Genomic DNA, 19,570 nt, shown 5'->3' on the forward strand with positions numbered 1-19,570 from the left:
AAAGAAGATGGTCTGCGCATGTGTTAGGATCACTCTCTAGCAATCCATGTAGTCGGTGGGGGACGTGCCTCCGATCAGCCTATTTTGCATGCGGGTGCATTGAGAATCAATCGCCTGGCCTCGTATCGCCCACGGATTGGATCAGATCCATGGGCTTAGTGAATCTAGCCTTAAGTGACTTGTCCAGAGTCACAAAGAACTGCAGTGGGAATTAAACACAGTACCCCATGCTGCCACACTAATCACTAGGCTACCCTTCTATTTATCATTGATAACTTAAGTACCCCTAACATGGTTGATTTTCAAGCAATCTGTAACACATACATTCAAACACCTTTGTCTATAGTGAAAGCAGCAAATAAAAAAGCTCTGAAGTACCCTGAAAAACCAGACTGATTAGGGGCTACTCAAATACCAGACCCAGAAGCACTGCCTAAAGCAGCTCCTCACTTTTTGGGGAGGCCACAGCTAGGTAATTGAATGACAGAATACACTTATGGTTTTTTTATAAATATGCTTTTGTGTATTTAAGATATGTGAAAAATAAGCTACTATATAGCCTTTCAAAAATATTTCACAGCATTTGAAAAGACTCGATGTTTTGTGCTGATTGTGGCACTTTGCAGACTCTCACCCCTGTTGCATCCTGGTCCCTGTTTCCCTGGAGATAAAGGCAGAGATTTGCTTGGAGAAGGGTAATAGTCACAGATCCCTCTGGCAAACTTCTCCGCCTCCTCTTTATTGGAGAAGGCTTTGAAGCGAGAGCCCTTCATCATCTTCACAGCCTGCAGTGCTTCCTTTTTATCCTGATAGATGTGTACTTGCTCTGCAACAAGACAAATTCTCTACAGTTCACATCTTCCCAAGGTGCTGCTCTCACTACATGCACATTCCTGTAATTTGATACAGCCACAGAAGCCAAAGGGATAATCTCCAATCAGGAGAGACAAGGAGATTAGCAAAATGATTAGGTGTGGCATGAATAATGCTGTCTATAATTAGACATTCAGTAGCTTAGTAAAGGGAGAAAGTAAGCCAGCACAATCCTGCACTATATCAAACCGATGATCCCTTCCATATCGAGATCTGTGTCCAGGATAGGGTTACCAGAAATCTGGGAAAACTCAGACATGTCCTCTTTTAAGAGCACTGTCCAGGCTCCAGGATGGACTTGCTAAAACCCAGCATTTGTCCAGGTTTTGTGAAAAGAGGGCCTCCGAGTATGCGTGGATGAGATCTCACATATCCGCTCATGCTCCAGGCCCTCCAGATGCAGTCAGAGTTGGGGAAGAGAGGAGGCTTTGTGGGAGCAGGATGGGGGTGGGTCTGGAGGCAGAGCAGGGTAGGGTCATGTGTCTGGGATTTTCCGGACTAAAATATGGAAACCCTAGTCCAGGGGTAAATTTAACTTACTGTATATGCTCGACTATAAGCCATCCTGAATAAAAACCCAAGTAACCTTTTCCCTCCCAAAAAGGTTGACTCGAATATAAACTGGGAAGGGGGGGGCAGTTAATATTCAAGTGCCCTGGCCAGGCTCTACACCCAGCCCCCCTCCCCTCCCTGGCTCTGCATCCTGTCCCACCTCCCTCCCTGTTAGGCTCTGCCCCCTTGCCCCCCCTTCCCTGTGCCCTCTCCCCTCTTCAGTCCTGATGCCTTGCAGGCCTTCACCGGGCCTGCCGTAAGACCTGGTGGTGCAGTGGTGGACCAGAACAGGAGGGATCCCACCCAGTCGACTTAAAAACTTTTACCTCCTTCACCTCCCAGACATACCTTTAAAATCCCTGCAGTGAACTGGAGCAGGAGTGGTCTTCCTGTGCTCCTGCCCCGTGCAGAACCGCTAGCGATTGACTGCTGTGAGTTCTCGGCAGCCAATCACTAGCAGCTCTGCTAGGGGCAGGAGCGTGGGAAGACCGCTCCTGCACCGGATCATCATTGGACCACCAGGAATTTTAAAGATATGGCAGGGAGGTAAAAGTTTTAACAGTCGGCCAGGACAAGAAGCGGGTGGGATCCCTCCTGACCCGGACCACAAGGGATTTTAAAGGTACACTGGGGAGGCGAGGGATGTATAAATTTTAACAGTCACCTAGGAAGCAGGTGGGATACCTCCTGTCCTGGCCCACTGCTGGTCCACCAAGTCTTACGGCAGGCCCAGCAGATGCCAGGCCCAGGTCAGAGAGGGGGAAGGAGGCAGATGGGCACTGACCCAAATATAAGCCGAGACCCCATTTTGGGGCCATTATTTTGGCCCAAAAATCTTGGATTATATTCAAGTATATATGGAAACTAAAACTGAAGACAGATATAAATGTGTACTGCACTTAATTTTGGATCAACATATCAATTTAGCATTATTTAATAATATCTTCTAAAACCAATGGCTAGCATATGAGTTCTCAGTTATTCAGTTTTCATACAAGGAATTAGAGAATGACATGGTGACAAAATTCATCACCGTTCCCGTCCCCGCGGATAACCGTGGGAAATAATCCCATATCATTTTTTAGTGTCTTTTTCAACCTCAGTCCTTCTACACCAGCATTCTTCATAGCAAAACTTGCGGATCAATGGTTGTTCCCAATTATACTCTGATTCTTCCCTCTTTCCTTAAAGAATGACATGAAGATGGTTTCCCGCGGTTATCCGCGGGGACGGGAACGGTGATTAATTTTGTCACCGTGCCATTCTCTACAAGGAATATAATCATTTTTTTGAAAGTGGGGAGGGCGCCTGAGTAAGGAAAAAAGGAGAAAATAGTTATGGATTCATCCAGTTTTATAAAAAATTGATAACTTCAACTGCAGATTAAATCTAAAACTTTTAGACAACTATTACTACAAGTCATATCTCATGGGACCAGATATGCAAAAGGTATTTTCTCATTTTGCATTTTTGTGGGGGAGGGGGAGCCTGATATAAATCAGGCCCATGGTTCTCTAAAGTGGTCTTAGAAGATGGATGGTCTAGGGCACTGTTTCTCAGCACGTGGTATGTGTATCCTTAGGGTTTGTAAGCCACTAGTTGGAGGTACATGGAACTAGCTGCTGCCGAGAATATTGTCTGTCCGCCGAAACCGCTATCGGGGATCTCCCCTTCCTGCCCTCCGACTAAGCCACTGCCAAGAATCCCTCAGTCAAAACTGCTGCCAGATCCCTCCTTCCTGTCCGCCCCTCCATCGAAGCCGACCCAGAGTGCTTCCCTTCAATGTCAGAGCTAATGTCAGAGGAAAACCTTTCCAGATCATGGGGAGGGGGGGGGATTCCCAGTTACCTCCTTCTGCTTTCAGCAATTCTCATTGCAGGGATGTGCAGGCAGTGAGTTCACACACTGCATGTAGCTGACCCAGAAACTTTCTCTCCAACATCAAGTGTTGATGTCAGAGATAAGGCTTGTGGGTCAGCCATGTGCAGCAAGTGAATTGCAATGAGAGCCGCTGAAGGCAGAAAGAGCGAGTGCAGCTCAAGCAAATAAGGGAGAGAGGGAAATTGATCTGGGACAAAGGGAGAAGGGGGGAGGAGTGTGTTGGGACATGGGAGGAGCATGATTTTGGGACAAAGGCTGGAAGGCAGGGAGGGAGGCAAGAACATGGGATACAGAAGGTAGGGATGGAGGGGGCACTAACATGGGACATTGGAGGGAGGGAATAGAAAGGGAGAATTGTTGGACATGAGTGTGTGAGTGAGATGGAAAGAGATGGTGCATATGGGGAAAGGAAGAAAGAGGAAAATTGGGCAGAGAGAGAGAGGAGTGAGGTAGAGATGCATGGGGAATAGAAGGATGACGAAGAAATGTTAGATATGATGGTAGAGATGAACAGAGGGATAGATTGAAGGGGATGCAAGGGGAGGAATGTTGAACATAGTGATGGAGGGAGATATATGGCATTGTGCTGGAGAGGGGTGATAGAAGGAGAAATGGGCATGGGGCTGATGGGCAGTGGTGAAAAATGCTGCACATGATCCGGGGGATGAGAGAGGGAGAAATTTTGGAAGTGATAGTAGAAGGGGTGGGAGAAATGCCTGGATCTCTCAAGACAGATGGGCAGTGAGAAAGTTGGACTCACGGAGGGACAGAGAGAGATGTTGGTTGGGGAAGGGAATTAGGTCTAGAGAAAAAGAAGTGTATAGGAGGCAGAAAAAAAAATATTGGATGCACAGACAGAAGGAAGTGCAACCAGAGACTCATGAAATCACCAAACAAAGGTAGGAAAAATGATTTTATTTTCAATTTAGTGACTGAAATGCATTAGTTTTGAGAATTTATATTTGTCTATTTTTGTTATTGAGGTAACATTGCATATTTTAAAGTCATCTGCCTTGACCTCTTTGAAAAAAACCTGAATATAAATGATGATTAACATTTTCTGTGTGTACAGTGTGCTTTGTGGTTTTTTTTAATTTTGTGATTACCATTATGTATTAATAAGATTATATTATGTGTATATGAAAAATGGATGAAAAATTGCATTACAATTAGTACTATTATTATGGGGGTGGGGTCGGGGCGGAGCTTATGTGGGGGTACTCAGTTGATATTTGTTAGAATTAGGGGGTACTTGGGCTTGTAGAAGTTGAGAAACACTGGTCTAGGGTAGAGAATCTATTCAGGAAAAATCAGCAAGGAATCATCATAGTGACTACTAGTCCCAGCATTCATACAGAAACACCACTGGCTTTCATTTTCCGGAATACAACTGCATGTCGAGTGGAGAGCCCTCTTCTTCCGAAGCAGCATTAATTAAGTAAGCCTTGCCCCAAATCTCCAGAGATGTTCAGTAGTTGGAACTAGATACATTGTGTTTTAGAGAGAATATAGCTACATCCTGGTTTATGAAGAATCTTTTCAGAATGTGAGTCTCCAATTGCTTCTGAGTTCAGATGCTAATATTATTTATTACCTTACATATGAATATAAGCAGTGCTATATTGGGTCAGACTGAAGATCCGTTAGGCCAGTATTCTATTTCCCAACAATGACTAATCCAGGTCACAAGTACCTAGCATGATCCCAAAACAGTAAAAACAGATTTTATACTGCATATCCCAAGTCCATCTTAATAATGGCTTACAGATTTTTCTTGTAGGAACTTGTCCAAATTTGTTTTAAATCCTGCTATGCTAATTGCTTTTACCACATTCTCTGACAACAAATTCTGAGCTTAACTGTATGTTGAGTGAAAAAATATTTTCTCTGGATTGTTTTAAATTTACAACTTAGTAGCTTCACTGTGTACCTCCTAGTTCTTGTATTTTTAGAAAAGAGCAAACAATCAATTCACGTCTACCTGTTCTACTCTACTCAGTACTCTTACAGGAATTAATTTCCTATGATTAAAGAGTAAACCAATTTTTTAAATCCCTAAATGTATTGGAATTACCATTTCTTGCTAGAATATCATCATAGACTGGGCATACTCCATAGTACAGCACAGGATCTCTGGAAGGTGTCTGTGAGTTGATGTATGCTGCTCTCTCAATGATAGTAGAACAGTTCTTTTCTGTATAAATCACCTCCTCCTCCTCTGGGGGGTTCAATCCAACACTGTACCCAAAATCTCCCTCCTCAAAGGTGTTTGCCAGCTGCGATTGGCTTCCCCGATGTATTAGAGTAGTTCCAGATGCCCCAGCTGTTGCATACTGGTTGCAATATGCTGCACTAGAAGTTATAGATGTGGATTCTGCTGTCCCTTCAACATCCTGATGTTCCAGTAATGTTCGAGCCAACTTCTTTTCAAAAATAAACCTGGTGGTTGCGGTAATGGGCCCACATTTCAATCCAGCCTGGACAATTTCTTCTCGAAGTTCGTCAGGGTTTAACTGCTGCAATCGGGCCAAAATATCATCCATCGTTTGCACACCTAAAGGCAATGAGAGGAGAGGGGAAAACAAATTTTTTTTTAAAGCTGCTAAATATTTCTTGCATTTATAAAATTTATGACACAACTGGCAACAACTATACTGTTCCTCCTGATCCCTATTGGATATTTTCATATGCATGAGATCAGTTGTCATATTTCCATCTCATAGATAGTTTGAACGTGCCTCAGAACTACTAGAAACAAAGTGCACTGCAAAAATACAAATTAATACCCTGCTGCTGAAAGGTAAAACTCAGGACATGTGGATCTAAAGTTTGGGGAGCCTTGCTAATAGATTTAGTGCAAAACACAACAACAAAAAAAAACCCCAAAAGTTTTATAAGATAAGGCAATCCAAGATATAAATATAAAACCAAAAGTGGATCTTACTGACTTTCAGAACATAAGAATTTCTGCTGCTGGGTCAGACCAGTGGTCCATTGTGCCCAGCAGTCTGCTCACTGGGCGGCCCCCAAGTCAAAGACCAGTGCTCTAAATGAGTCCAGCCTCACCTGCGTAAGTTTCAGAGGGAATATAATAAACAGTAGTGATGATGAAGAATATTTATTAATGAATCAGCCCCAAGGATTTTGGAGAAAGCTTCATTGGCTTCCGATAATTTCCAGAGTCCACTTCAAATGCATCTGTCTAACTTTCAAGATCCTCCACGACATTCTTCCTCCATTTATTCCACTTTCTTGGAACTCCTCAAAAATTAATACAACCAGAACTACCCAAAAGTTGAAACTATCCTTCCCTTCATCAAAAGGCATTTCCCATCCATGAAAGCTGGGGACTTTCCTCCCCTTCAGATTCACCGAGCTCTGGAACAACCTTACCTCCCCTCTTCAGAACCTGAGCTCTCTCCAACTTTTCCGTAAACATCTGAAAACCTGGCTTTTCTCAAAAATGTAACACTCCCCCCTCCTTTGATATCCTAGTCCTTTGATATCTTAGTCCTCCAAACCCTCTTCTTTCCTCCTATCCGCTTCCTTTCCTCGAAGTTCCTTTTTCATCTCAATTCCTGTAAACCGTGCCGAGCTCTACGACTGTGGAGATGGTGCGGTATAAACCTAAGGTTTAGTTTAGTTTAGTTTAGAGAAAGGATCTCAGATAGGTTGTTAGTACATACAAGTCAGCTATAATAGCTGTTCAGCCAGAGCTACCATATTCTAATCATTGATCCTCCACCACCTCCATAAATCTTTGAGTGTACAAAATCGCAAATCTGTACTTTGGGTATGCAAAATTGCAAATCTTTAAATGTGCAAAAATTAAGTAATCTGTTAAATTATTTTTTGATTTTTCTATATGCTTCTTCAATACTTTTTTACATATAAAAAATTATAATCATTGCCAGCTGTCAAGGCCACTTATCTTATATTGGTGATTTAGTGCAATGCGATACCTGAACTTTTTATTACGCCCTCACTAAGCTTGCTCCCTCCCTAACATTGGTTCCTCATATCTACCCAGCAGCCATCTCAAAAGTCAACACAAGCTATTGGCTGTTTTCCAAAATCCATCCACAGCATCTCTCAGCTTCCTACTTGCTGACAATTTATGAAACCATGTTGAAGCAGGAACACACTGTGATTATTTCCAGCAGGGTAACCTGTAAAGTGATTTGAAATAATGCTCTGCCCTTTAGCACATACACAGGAAACAGAGACAGCACTATTACCATCAATATTACTATTCCCATAAAGTCTCATGTATGCCAGTTACCAGTTGAGTAAAATACCAGATTTGTTTCTGGTCTGTGAGCTTTAAAACACTGTTCATAAATTACAAGTAACCAAGGTTTTGACCTTTTCATTTGATAAAGAAAAAGATTAACAAAGAATTGGAGGCCAATATGCTTCATTTAATGAGAATAGAAGAGGTCACAAGTTTATAGGCAGAATACAACATCTGGAAGAAAATACCAGATGATTAAATTGTGCTTCAAAAAATGAAATAAATTGAAATAAGGCTAGTAGACTGTTCCACTGAGCTCAAGCTTAGAAATCGGAGAATTCTCTCATAACGAATATTCTCCCAGATTCACTCAATGGGGAAATGTAATACAACTGGTTCTTGATGCTCTTGGTCTGTGGTTCTACCCCAGTCAGCAGCACATACTACCCAGGTAAATAGCTTTGAATATTGGTTGGACAGATTTTAGCAACCCTTCATAGAAACACAAGAAACATGATGGCAGATAAAGGCCAAATGGCCCATCCAGTCTGCCCACCTGCAGCATCCACCATCTCATCTTCTCCCAAAGAGATCCCACATGCCTGTTCCGTGCTTTCTTAAATTCAGACAGTCTTTGTCTCCACCACGTTTACCGGGAGACTATTCCACACATCTATTATCCTTTCCGTAAAAAAGTATTTCCTTAGATTTTTCCTGAGCCTATCATCCCTTACCTTCATCGACTTCTATTATGTAGTCACTGCTCCTTCAAAGCAAAGTGTTTCAAAGAAAATTCTCTTAGTCCTACTTCTTGTGACATATCAAGAACACATAAAACTGTAGTTTTTTGGACAGTTGCTTCCCAAAGTTATCACCTGCTCTGCATGGGGAATTCATACAAACCCAAGACCCCTCCCATATCTTTTGTATGTTTTGCAAGACCTCTAAAGAAGGTTCTTTTAAACATCAGTGCTCATATCTATTTTAAGATATCCTACTGCAGCAACCAGCCTTAATTGTATTATACAAGGCTACTGATTTCTAATAGCTAATTGAAATTTTTCTGTTCTGTTTGTAAGCTCCCCACCCTTTTACTGTTTATCCCTTGTTCAAGTAGAAAAGCAGCTAAAATACAGATATTATGCAATTCTCCACCCCTTCTAAATTAAATAGTAATGCAAAATAAAGTGCATTAATTACATAATTTTCACATATTAAAAACATTGTCAAATTGATTAATATACATAGGAATTATATTATTCATGTATAGATATGAGATGGGGTGGGATATAAATCTTTTAGTTATATATTGTTATGGAATTATCAAGTGATAATGTAATATGTTGTGTTCATATTTTAATGTACACTTGATGTTTATGTTAAAATGAATAAAGATTTGAGAAAAATAAAACAACAAACCAAATGTTGTCAAATGACAATGTTGTCAAATGGGGAAAGCTATGTAAGTCTAAACTAAACTAAACTAAACTAAACCTTAGGTTTGTATACCGCATCATCTCCGCAAGCGCAGAGCTCGGCACGGTTTACAGAGGTTAGGAGGAAAAGGAAACTACAAAGATGGATATGGGAGAGGGAATAAGAAGATAGGGAGGGAACAGGGTACTAGAGAACGAGGGGTGATTATATTTTTGAAAAGAGCCAAGTTTTCAGATGTTTACGGAAGGATTGGAAGGGGCTAACATTTCTGAGCGGGGATGGGAGGTTGTTCCAGAGTTCTGTGGTTCTAAAAGGGAGGGATGTTCCAAGTTTTCCCGCGCGGGATATACCTTTTGTAGATGGGAAAGATAGTTTCAGTTTTTGGGAGGATCTAGAGGAGAGTGGGTTAGAGGAATTCCAAAGGAGTGGGATAACGGGGGGTAGGATGCCATGTAGAATCTTGAAGTAAGTCTAGTGCAACAAAAATGACAGAGGCTGATGGCACCTTATAGACTTGAACCAGAATCTACTTCATCAGATGCATGACATGTAGTTCAGGAAGTGGGTAAATATATATGAAGATGGGCGGCTATACACTGAAAAGACACTTAAAAGTGCAGGGCATATGTGGAAAAGGAACGATAACAGTATAGCTGTGGTGAGAGAAAAAAAGATAAGATGTCCTTATTCAATCATAGCATGATAAGAAGCTTTCTAGTTCCAGTTCCCTTTGAAGCATCGTTGTAGGAGTATAGCAATGTCAAGGTCTGATAAGTGTGTCCCAGGAAGAAGATGCTGACAATACTGCCAACTATTCAGACCCAATGAAAGAGAAATTCCCAGTGGACACCTCCAGATGGTTATATCAGTCCACCTGATGTTTGACTAGAATGTTTTCAAATAAGGGCCCAATCTGAAATACAATTATGTGAAAAGTTCCCCCACCTCCTGACTTTCCCTATTATTGTAAATATGTCACATAATGTTTTCTGATCTTTAAACAAAAGATAATACTGTAGGCAAAAAGAACCTGTAGGTGTGGCGTGGCATGGCCTACTGGTAGAGCTGCTAACTCAGCACCCTGAGGTTGTGGGATCAAATCCCAGCGCTGCTCCTTGTGACTCTGGGCAAGCCACTTAATCCTCCATTGCCAGGGTACAAAGTACCTGTATATATGTAAACTGCTTTGAACGTATTATCACAAAAAGGTGATATACAAATCCCATTCCTTTTCCCCCTAAATCCATAAGTTTTTACAGTAAATTATTGCATTATTTAAGGAATAAAGTTATCTAAAACCCATGTGAAAAACTGCTCTCCTAAAAACTGATAGCTGCTTACAAGCTTTTGTATAGCTATTTGCCAATTGTAATCCGCTTAGAACTCCAATATGTGAGAAATTAGCGGGATATACCATAAATCAACACGTAAGAAGAAATTAGGGATTACCTTCTAATTTACTTTTCTTTAGTCCCTCTAGATTGGCACAAATGGGTATTCGAGGTAAAATTACATTATTCGCCGATGACACCAAACTATGCAACGTGGTAGACAACCGCACAACAGATGAAAGTACAGTGCCCGACAAAAGCTCAATGCCCGACAGTATGACGCAGGACCTACTCCTGCTGGAGCATTGGTCAAAAATTTGGCAACCAAGTTTCAATGACAAAAAATGCAACGTCATGCACCTTGGCGGCAAAAATCCATTCAGGACTTACACCCTAAATGGTGAGATCCTAGCAAGGACTATAGCAGAACGTGACTTGGGGGTGATCATTAGCAAAGACATGAAAACTGCCAATCAAGTGGAGAAAGCTTCATCCAAGGCTAGACAAATCATGGGCTGTATCCGTAGAAGTTTCGTCAGTTGTAAGTCCGAGGTAATAATGCCGTTGTATAGATCCATGGTGAGACCCCATCTAGAATACTGTGTACAATTCTGGAGGCCACATTATCAAAAAGATGTGCGGAGAGTTGAGTCGGTTCAGCGAATGGCTACCAGGATGGTCTCAGGACTCAAGGATCACCCATATGAGGAATGACTGGGTAAGTTGCAGCTGTACTCACTCGAGGAACGCAGAGAGAGGGGAGACATGATCGAGAAGTTCAAATATGTCACAGGACATATCAAGGTGGAAGAGGATCTCTTTTTCCTTAAAGGACCCACGGCAACAAGAGGGCATCCGTTGAAAATCAGGGGTGGGAAATTTCATGGCGACACCAGAAAATATTTCTTCACCGAAAGGATGGTTGATCGCTGGAATAATCTTCCACAACAGGTAATTGAGGCAAGCAGCGTGCCAGATTTTAAGAAAAGATGGGATTAGCATATGGGATCTCTTCATGGAGGTAGTTAGGGGGTGGGCCATTAGTGTGGGCAGACTAGATGGGCCGTGGCCCTTTTCTGACGTCATGTTCTATGTTTCTATGCACTCCTAGAGCAGCTAGAGACTGAGAACTTCTGAGCTTCAACCTAAATTATATGTGGGCTGTGCAGTCCCTTGGAATTCAGTCAACGAATAGCCAAGCAGAAAAAAACTTCCAAGGGAAAGGAAAGAAAATAGAACAAAGCCTCTCACTGTACCTGTGCTGCTGCTGCCTAACCCTGTTCAAGACCAGGTCAGTCTGGACAACCTTCCAGAAAGGAGACCGAGACAATTCAGACATCCACTAGTCGCTAGTGCTGATGTCACCATGTTATCACAAGCATTGTAACAAATATGATCACCAATCACATAGAAAACAGAACCAGTTTTTTTCTTGTATAGCAATAGAAAATCAAATGCTCTTCCTTAGGTCCAAGAAATGGCTAATAAACAAATCTCCTCGCATATACGGACAGGGCTCTGTGCCAGTCTAGAGGTTAAAAGTTTCAAATCACCCATCTCCCCTCCTTTAAACCTTCCTTCTCACTCCTGTTACCATGAATGCCATCCACCCCCAACAGAAGTAACAGATCGCTCTAGGTGACATCCTCCACTGATCTCTCTTAATCTATCCCCCCACCTACCTGGGAGCCATTCAGGAAGCCACTTAGAGCTGACCAGCAGTGCCAAAGCATGCTCCCACTCAGTACCATTCAGCGGCTGAAGCCGGAACTCGCGGCAGAGACCAGCCGAGTTAGAAGTGGAGCAGGAGTACAGAAAGCTCACTCCTGCCAGCTTCACCTCTGGACCACCAGGGATTCCAGCGGCAGAGGAGATACAATGGACAGGAAGGGGGACAGGGTGGTCAGCCTAGGAGGGAGGGAAGGGGGCTGGGTGTGGTGCCTGGCAGGGAGGGAGCTGGATGCAGAGCCTGACAGGGAGGGAGCTGGATGCAGAGCCTGACAGGGGAGGGAGGGAAGGGGGCTGGGTGCGATGCCTGGCAGGGAGGGGCTGGGTGTACAGCCTGACAGAGGAGGGAGGGAAGGGGGCTAGGTGTAGTTCCTGGAAGGGAGGGAGCTGGGTGCAGAGCCTGACAGGGGAGGGAGGGAAGGAGGCTGGGTGCGATGCCTGGCAGGGAGGGGCTGGGTGTAGAGCCTGACAGGGGAAGGAGGGAAGGGAGCTGGGTGCAGAGCCTGACAGGGGAGGGAGGGAAGGGAGCTGGGTGCAGAGCCTGACAGGGGAGGGAGGGAAGGGAGCTGGGTGCAGAGCCTGACAGGGGAGGGAAGGAGGGAAGGGAGCTGGGTGCAGAGCCTGGCAGGACAGGGAACTTGAATATTAAGCCGCCCGACTTATATTCGAGTCAACCATTTTCATTTTTTCCCTCCTTTTGGGGGAAAATTGGGGGTCTCGACTTGTATTTGAGTATATATGGTAGACCAGGGATCTCAAAGTCCCTCCTTGAGGGCCGCAATCCAGTCAGGTTTTCAGGATTTCCCCAATGAATATGCATTGAAAGCAGTGCATGCACATAGATCTCATGCATATTCATTGGGGAAATCCTGAAAACCCGACTGGATTGCGGCCCTCAAGGAGGGACTTTGAGACCTCTGTGGTAGACAGTTTAGAAATGGATTTTTACAATTACCATTTCAGTTATTTCAGGGTTGGTTCCCTATCTTTTAAAAGTTTTCTGAATCCGAGATAGTTGTCACAAGATCTTAGTGTAACTGGTTCTAGCATTTTGCTAATTGATATTGGATGGATAAGGTAATTTGCCTGGTAGACTTTATATTGTTGCATGCTGGGAATTTTAGATGGAAAATCTGTTGGAGGCACTCTGAAGTAAGATGGCCAACTCTGTTAGGTAGTTGGGGGCATTGCCTGTCGGGATCTTAAAGGCAGCGATGCCTAATTTAAACTTGATCCTTGCGGTTATGGGCAGCTAATGTAGTTTCATATACAGGTAATCCCTAGGATAAGAATGAGTTCTGTTTTTTTAAACCGTTCTTAAATTGAATTAGAAAAGGGATGGTAAACAAGACTAAGAATATTACAATGCCTCTGTATCGCTCAATGGTGCAACCTCACCTGGAGTATTATGTTCAGTTCTGGTCTCCTTATCTCAAAAAAGATATAGCGGCACTAGAAAAAGTTCACAGAAGATCGACCAAGATAATAAAGAGGATGGAACTCCTCTCGTATAAGGAAAGACTAAAGAGGTTAGGGCTCTTCAGCTTGGAAAAGAGAGGGCTGGGTGGAGATATAACTGAAGTCTACAAAATCTTGGAGTTGTATAGAACAGGTACAAGTGGATTGATTTTTTTACTGCAACAAGATTTACACAGACTAGGGGGACACTCAAAGTTACAGAGTAATACTTTTAAAGCCAAATAGGAGGATGTGGTGAGAGCAGTTAATGTAGCTAGTTTAAAAAAAAGTTTGGACAAATTCCTGGAGGAAAAATCCATAGTCTACTGTTGAGACAGACATGGGGGAAAACCACTGCTTGCCCTGGATCGGTGGCATGGAATGCTGCTACAATTTGGATTTTTGCTAGGTACTTGTGACTTGGATTGGCCTCTGTGAAGACGGGATATTTTGCTGGATGGACCATTGGTCTGACCAGTAAGGCTATTCTTATGTTCTTGTATGTAAGTCAGATCCTATACCAGTACACAGTCTATAAAAACATTCAAGAACATTAAATAGTAAAGAAACAGTCCACAAAGTAAAGTGCTATAGTTTAAATAGAAAGAAAAGATAGGCTTACTTTCATGCTTCATCCATCCATCTGTTCCCTCTCCACTACGACATCCAACATTTCTCCATCTTATCTCTCTTCCCCATGCATCTGTACATCATGCCTCTCACACCACTAGGTCCAATATTTCTCTTCCTCCCTATGCCCAACAATTCTCCTCTTTCCATTTCCTTCCCCACCTCAGCATCTCTTTCCATCACTCTCTCCATTCTTCCAGCCTATGTCTCAAGTTAAGAACATAAGAATTTACCTCCGCTGGGTCAGACCAGAGGTCCATCCCGCCCAGCAGTCTGCTCTCGCGGCGGCCCCTCAGGCCTATCACCTGTGCAGTGGTCCCTGACTATTCCTATAACCTAGCTCAATTCCTATTTGTATACTCCCCTCCCTCCATTGTCCCAAGTTCATGTTCCCACCCTTCTTCTTTCCTTACTTTGTCTGAAGTTTGTGCCCTCTCCCTTCCTTCCGTGTTCCAAAATGCCCCTCGTCGTCTTTCCATCCCCTCTGTACTATGTCCCAAATTTGCACCTCCTGCAGGTATTTACCTTCTCTGGCCAGCTCCCTCCTCCCAGTCACACTTCTATTCACAAAACCACAGCCTGTGACTGACCTGGAAGTCTTCCCTCTGACATCAGAGGGAAAGCTTCTGGGTCAGCCAAAGGAGCTGCTGCTTGTGGCTTTGTGAAGAGGAGGGAGCTGGAAGGAGGGAGCTGGCCACATTAGGTAAACATCCATGGGAGGGAAGGATGCACGAATTTGGGATACAGCACCGAGGGGTGGGAGGAGGATGATGAGGGGCACATTGGGACACAGAAGGGTTGCATTGGGAACCTGGTTTGTAAATATGAGCCCGATATAAGTCAGATGTTCTTAACCCGGGAACTGACTGTAGTAGGGCTGTAGGTGTTCCGATTTTCATAGTCCCATCTATGAATTTTACTGCTGCATTTTGAACTAATTGTAGCAACATTTTAGAGCAAAGAACTAGTGTTACATTATAGAAGTCTAGTCGAGATAGGATTAAGGATTGAACTACAGTACACTAGGCTGGAACAGGAACAATAAATTCAAAGCTTACTACAAATGTGAATGGACTTGACTATTGTGTGGCCATCCTCTGATTTTCTCATTCACTATAGTTGTCAGCTAACTGATTTATGCCAACATCCCTTTCCACACCTTGACCTACCATTTACTCACCTCCTTAACTACACATCATGCCTATTTTAATATTACATGTTGCAATCTAAAATCCCTAACTATTCTCTGTATTCTTTTTAAATCTTTAATCATATAAAGCTATATGGTGCCAGTTTACATATTGCGGCCCCATATACACTGTAAAGAGATTATTAGTCTAATACTAACATACACTTCATTATATATGTTTATGTATGTATATATTAATTATTTTTTCATTTGTATGGACCTTCGGATATCAATTGGACCATAAATATATAAACATATATAATGAAGTGTATGTTAGTATTAGACTAATAATCTCTTTACAGTGTATATGGGGCCGCAATATGTAAACAGGCACCGTATAGCTTTATATGATTAGAGATTTAAAAAGAATACAGAGAATAGTTAGTGATTTAGAGAGAAGTGACTAAGGACTACACTAACAATTGGTTAAGATTTATCAAGCAATCTAAAATCCAGCATATGAAACAAGAAGAAATTAAAAAAAAAAAAAAGCCACTACTTATCATGCTTACAAATTTCTGGTACTGAAGTTAGAAGTGTCTGAAATAAATTGGGATGCTAAATCTGTCATTTAGGCAAGTAATCTTAACTGTGTTACTATACACAGGCTAGTAATCCGATATTCCTCTCTGCACTCTACTGCAAGAAAACCAGCTCTGCCTCGGGAAAGGGTAAAACGCGGATCTCAACCGCACATCCTTAAAAATCTTCATTTATTGACAGCTGAGGTTTCAGATTTCATGGCTGCAAGTCCGTGTTTTAGCCCCTCATTCCACCGCTGTAACTGCTGCTACTTCTGACCCCACGGATCTGTGCCGACAGTCTTATTAATAATAATTCATTTGAGGAAACACTTAAGCTAAGGGAGGTCTGCGTTTTACTCCAGAGCTGCGGCAGGAAAATGTATTTTTGCTTGGTTCAACCCGGTCTTGACCTCCATGACACTTTAGCTCTGATGGACCCTAATGCTGCTCCCTCCCTATGCTGAGACTAAAAGAGGCATGGACCTCACGGCAAAAGTTTTGCCACTTTTAGTCTCAGCATAGGGAGGGAGCAGAATTAGGGTCCATCAAAGCTAAAGTGTCATGGAGGTCTGTCAGAGCCATGACTTATGCTGAGATTAAAAGTGGCAAAACTATATTACTTCATAAGCTAAGAAAGTAGCCTAGAGGTTAGGGCAGCTGTCTTGGGCCCTGCTGCAGCTCTGGGGTAAAATACAGACCTTCTTTAGCTGAAGTGTTTCCTCAAATGAATTATTATTAATAAGACTGTCAGCACAGATCTATGGGGTCAGAAATGGCAACAGTTACAGCAGTGGAATGAGGGGCTAAAACGTGGACCTGCAGACATGAAATCTGAAACCTCAACTGTCAAATGAAGATTTTTAAGGACATGCAGTTAAGATCAGCGAAGTCCGCATTTTACCCCTTCACTTCTGCCTCCAATAACAAAGAACTAAGAAACAATATACAAACTGAAATTCTTATCTGTAAGCTAAAAAGGGCCCAGACTAAGGTGCAACCAGAGTGAATAGATATGAGAGGCAAGCAACTCTAATATACAGTCATATCCTTTTGAGCAACACAGCATTTCAAAAGCATGTCCTCGTTTTACTCCCTCCCCCGTTATTTATTCATGCACTCTATAGTTTTAGCATTCTTAATGGTGGCAGAAAACTGGATTCCTTGCATGTCAAAACACTTTTTATTCACTCATTCTGTCCTGACTGGAGAAGAGGAGTGTTAGCTCCTGAAATCCAGTGGAAACACGTATGGCGTTAATCTCAATAAAAGAGTATCGTATGTAGTTCATCTTTATTTCTCTGCAATTAAATGGATTAAACACTGCAACCTCAATTTTCTTTTTCAATTTTAATTAGCTCAGGATAAGAATTATCCAGTGATGGTGTGGTACACGAGTTTTCCAGAGATCTGACCACACCAGAGTGATCTGGAAACCTCCTACACAGCCGTATCTTTGGAAAATTCTTATCTCGGCTCGAAACAGGCCGGTGTCCAAGACTTAGGGCCCCGCAATCGTTCTGACCAGAGAACATGGGCTCCCTAACAATTCCCAGCCGGCCGCCGTCAAAGTGGCATCGTGACATTTCAGGGTTTCTCGCCCAAGGAAGTGTCACAAAGCAGGGCAGCAATCTTCCACACGAGTTATCCCGAGGGGCACAACAGGTCGGAGGTGCTCTCACCTCGGAGTCCAGCCGGCTCCGGGCTAGAGGAGGCCCAGCCCGTCTCCTCACGCCACGGCAACCGCGTGGCGCTTCCCTCGTCTGTATGACGGCGACAACGGCGGTGGCGGCGGCGGACGAGCAGCCAGCCAAGCAAGGTGAACAGCAGACAGCCGAGTAGACAGTGCAGGCCAGCGTCATGCCAGCCGGCGGGGAACTGCCCCACAGCAGCCCACATCCCTCCCGGACGCCACACACACAGACAGTAGAATACGCCCCCTACCTCAACCGCCGGCAGCAGGAGCCGCCCGCTTCCGCACGCATTTCTGTTGCGCCGGCAGCTAGCCAGGACCCCGCCGATTAAGCTGCCCATCCACTGCCTGAACAGGTTGCCGGGCCTCGTCTCCGCAGCTGCCCATGGCGCTGCCTGAGCATTGATAGTGAAGCAGTTTGTCTCTTTCCCTTGGTGTGGTTTTTCCACATTTTCTTCAGGAAAAAAAACCAAACAGACACCTAATATGGCCAAACTTGCATCTATCTCAGCCAAGGAGATTTAATTGACAGAAGGCGTCAGGTAGCGAGGCTGATCTTGAGACACTCAAAACAAAGTAAACAAACTATCAGCTACTGTATCAACGTTGTCCTTGTTCGTTGTCGGTAGCCTTCTTATTTTATCTGTTATATTTTCAAACACGACGGCTTCAGTATATGGATGCACAGAGAGGAACTAACCCAACCGAATAACCTTTCATTGCTGTGTCATTTTGAGGGGCTGGTTATAGGGACACCCTAGCAGACATTGTATTAGGCAAGCCTCAGAATAGCTTTATAATATGCTGATTTGATAACAGCATTTACTCAGTAATTACCCAAATCCTAATCCCAATTATACGACTATGTCTGCCCGTGATGATTTTAAGGCTAACTCCTTGATACAATAATTTCAATTCACAATTTAGAAATTGTCGCACGATCAGAACCCGTTCTTTTATAGCGTTGGACTACTTGCAATCCCACGTGAATATTTTGTTCCCTCAAATTCTGCGGTTTTGTGCTCAAAACACTTCAAGAAAGAGAGCATTGACAGCAACAGCTTAGCAGTTCGTTTGCGAGAAGGTGCTGTGCCGAGCATATATGATGCTTTTCTATCAAAAATACTCGCAAACCCTCCAAAGTCCCGCTCATCTCATATTTTATTTATTTATTTATTTTTCTATACCGTTCTCCCAAGGGAGCTCAGAACGGTTTTACATGAATTTGTTCAGGTACTCAAGCATTTTTCCCTTTCTGTCCTGGTGAGCTCACAATCTAGCTAATGTACCTGGGGCAATGGGGGATTAAGTGACTTGCCCAGGGTCACAAGGAGCAGCATGGGTTTGAACCCACAACCCTAGGGTGCTGAGGCTATAGCTTTAACCACTGGCCACACACTCCCCATAACAAACAGTAAGCAGATACACTTGCTAGTTCCTGAAGCTGCCACTACAGAGACAGGTCTGTTAAATTATCAGCTAGCTACACCACGAAGGCAAGCTGTAAAACGAAAATTTGAACCTGCACAAAGTCAAACTTCATCATCAGCAAGAAAATTAAATTGCTGCTTGCTACAAGACACACGCTTACAGAAGAATGGGTGAATGTGTGTGCTAGTGCTGCCCGATTCGCATCGATTCACTTTGGGTGAATTGATTCGAATCGATTTGATTTTGTATAAAATCGAACTCACCGATTCGTCTGCCCCCTTGCTAGAGACCCATTCGAGCTTTCCCTCTGCCACCGGAATCCTTCCATCTAATGTAACTTCCAGTTTTGCGAAACCGGAAGTTACACCAGAAGCAAGGACTCCAGTGGCAGAGGGAAAGCCGAGTGGACCTCTGGGAGCAGAACGGCGGCAACAAGGTGATTTTTAATTGGTTGGCTAAAATCAGATGCCCGCGTCTCATCTTCCTGCATGCACGCTCATGCTCCCCCCTGGAGCCCGGCAAACGCCCCCAATCCACCACCTGCATGCACCGCTCTTGCTGCTGCTGCTCAGTGGCGCGCGTCTGCTCTTCCGGGTCCTGCCAGCGGCTGGC

The 19,570-nt window shown here is 43.5% G+C and overlaps 1 protein-coding gene across 3 annotated transcripts in view; it reads right to left on the bottom strand.

Moving 5' to 3' along the window:
- The window catches only part of ANKLE2 (ankyrin repeat and LEM domain containing 2), a 104,609-nt gene extending 86,646 nt beyond the window's left edge, over positions 1–17,963 (bottom strand). For 2 of the 3 annotated variants that reach the window (XM_033955069.1, XM_033955068.1), the window contains exons 1-3: positions 17,517–17,772; positions 5,381–5,860; positions 635–826 (exon numbers count right to left, since the gene is read on the bottom strand). In XM_033955069.1, the coding sequence (XP_033810960.1) occupies positions 635–826; positions 5,381–5,860; positions 17,517–17,733 (889 nt within the window). In that variant the 5' untranslated portion in view covers positions 17,734–17,772. The other variant, XM_033955070.1, reaches the window with a different exon arrangement.
- Positions 17,964–19,570: the final 1,607 nt, after the last annotated feature.

The sequence above is a fragment of the Geotrypetes seraphini genome, chromosome 8, assembly GCF_902459505.1.
Source record: "Geotrypetes seraphini chromosome 8, aGeoSer1.1, whole genome shotgun sequence".
Classification (NCBI taxonomy): Eukaryota; Metazoa; Chordata; class Amphibia; order Gymnophiona; family Dermophiidae; genus Geotrypetes; species Geotrypetes seraphini.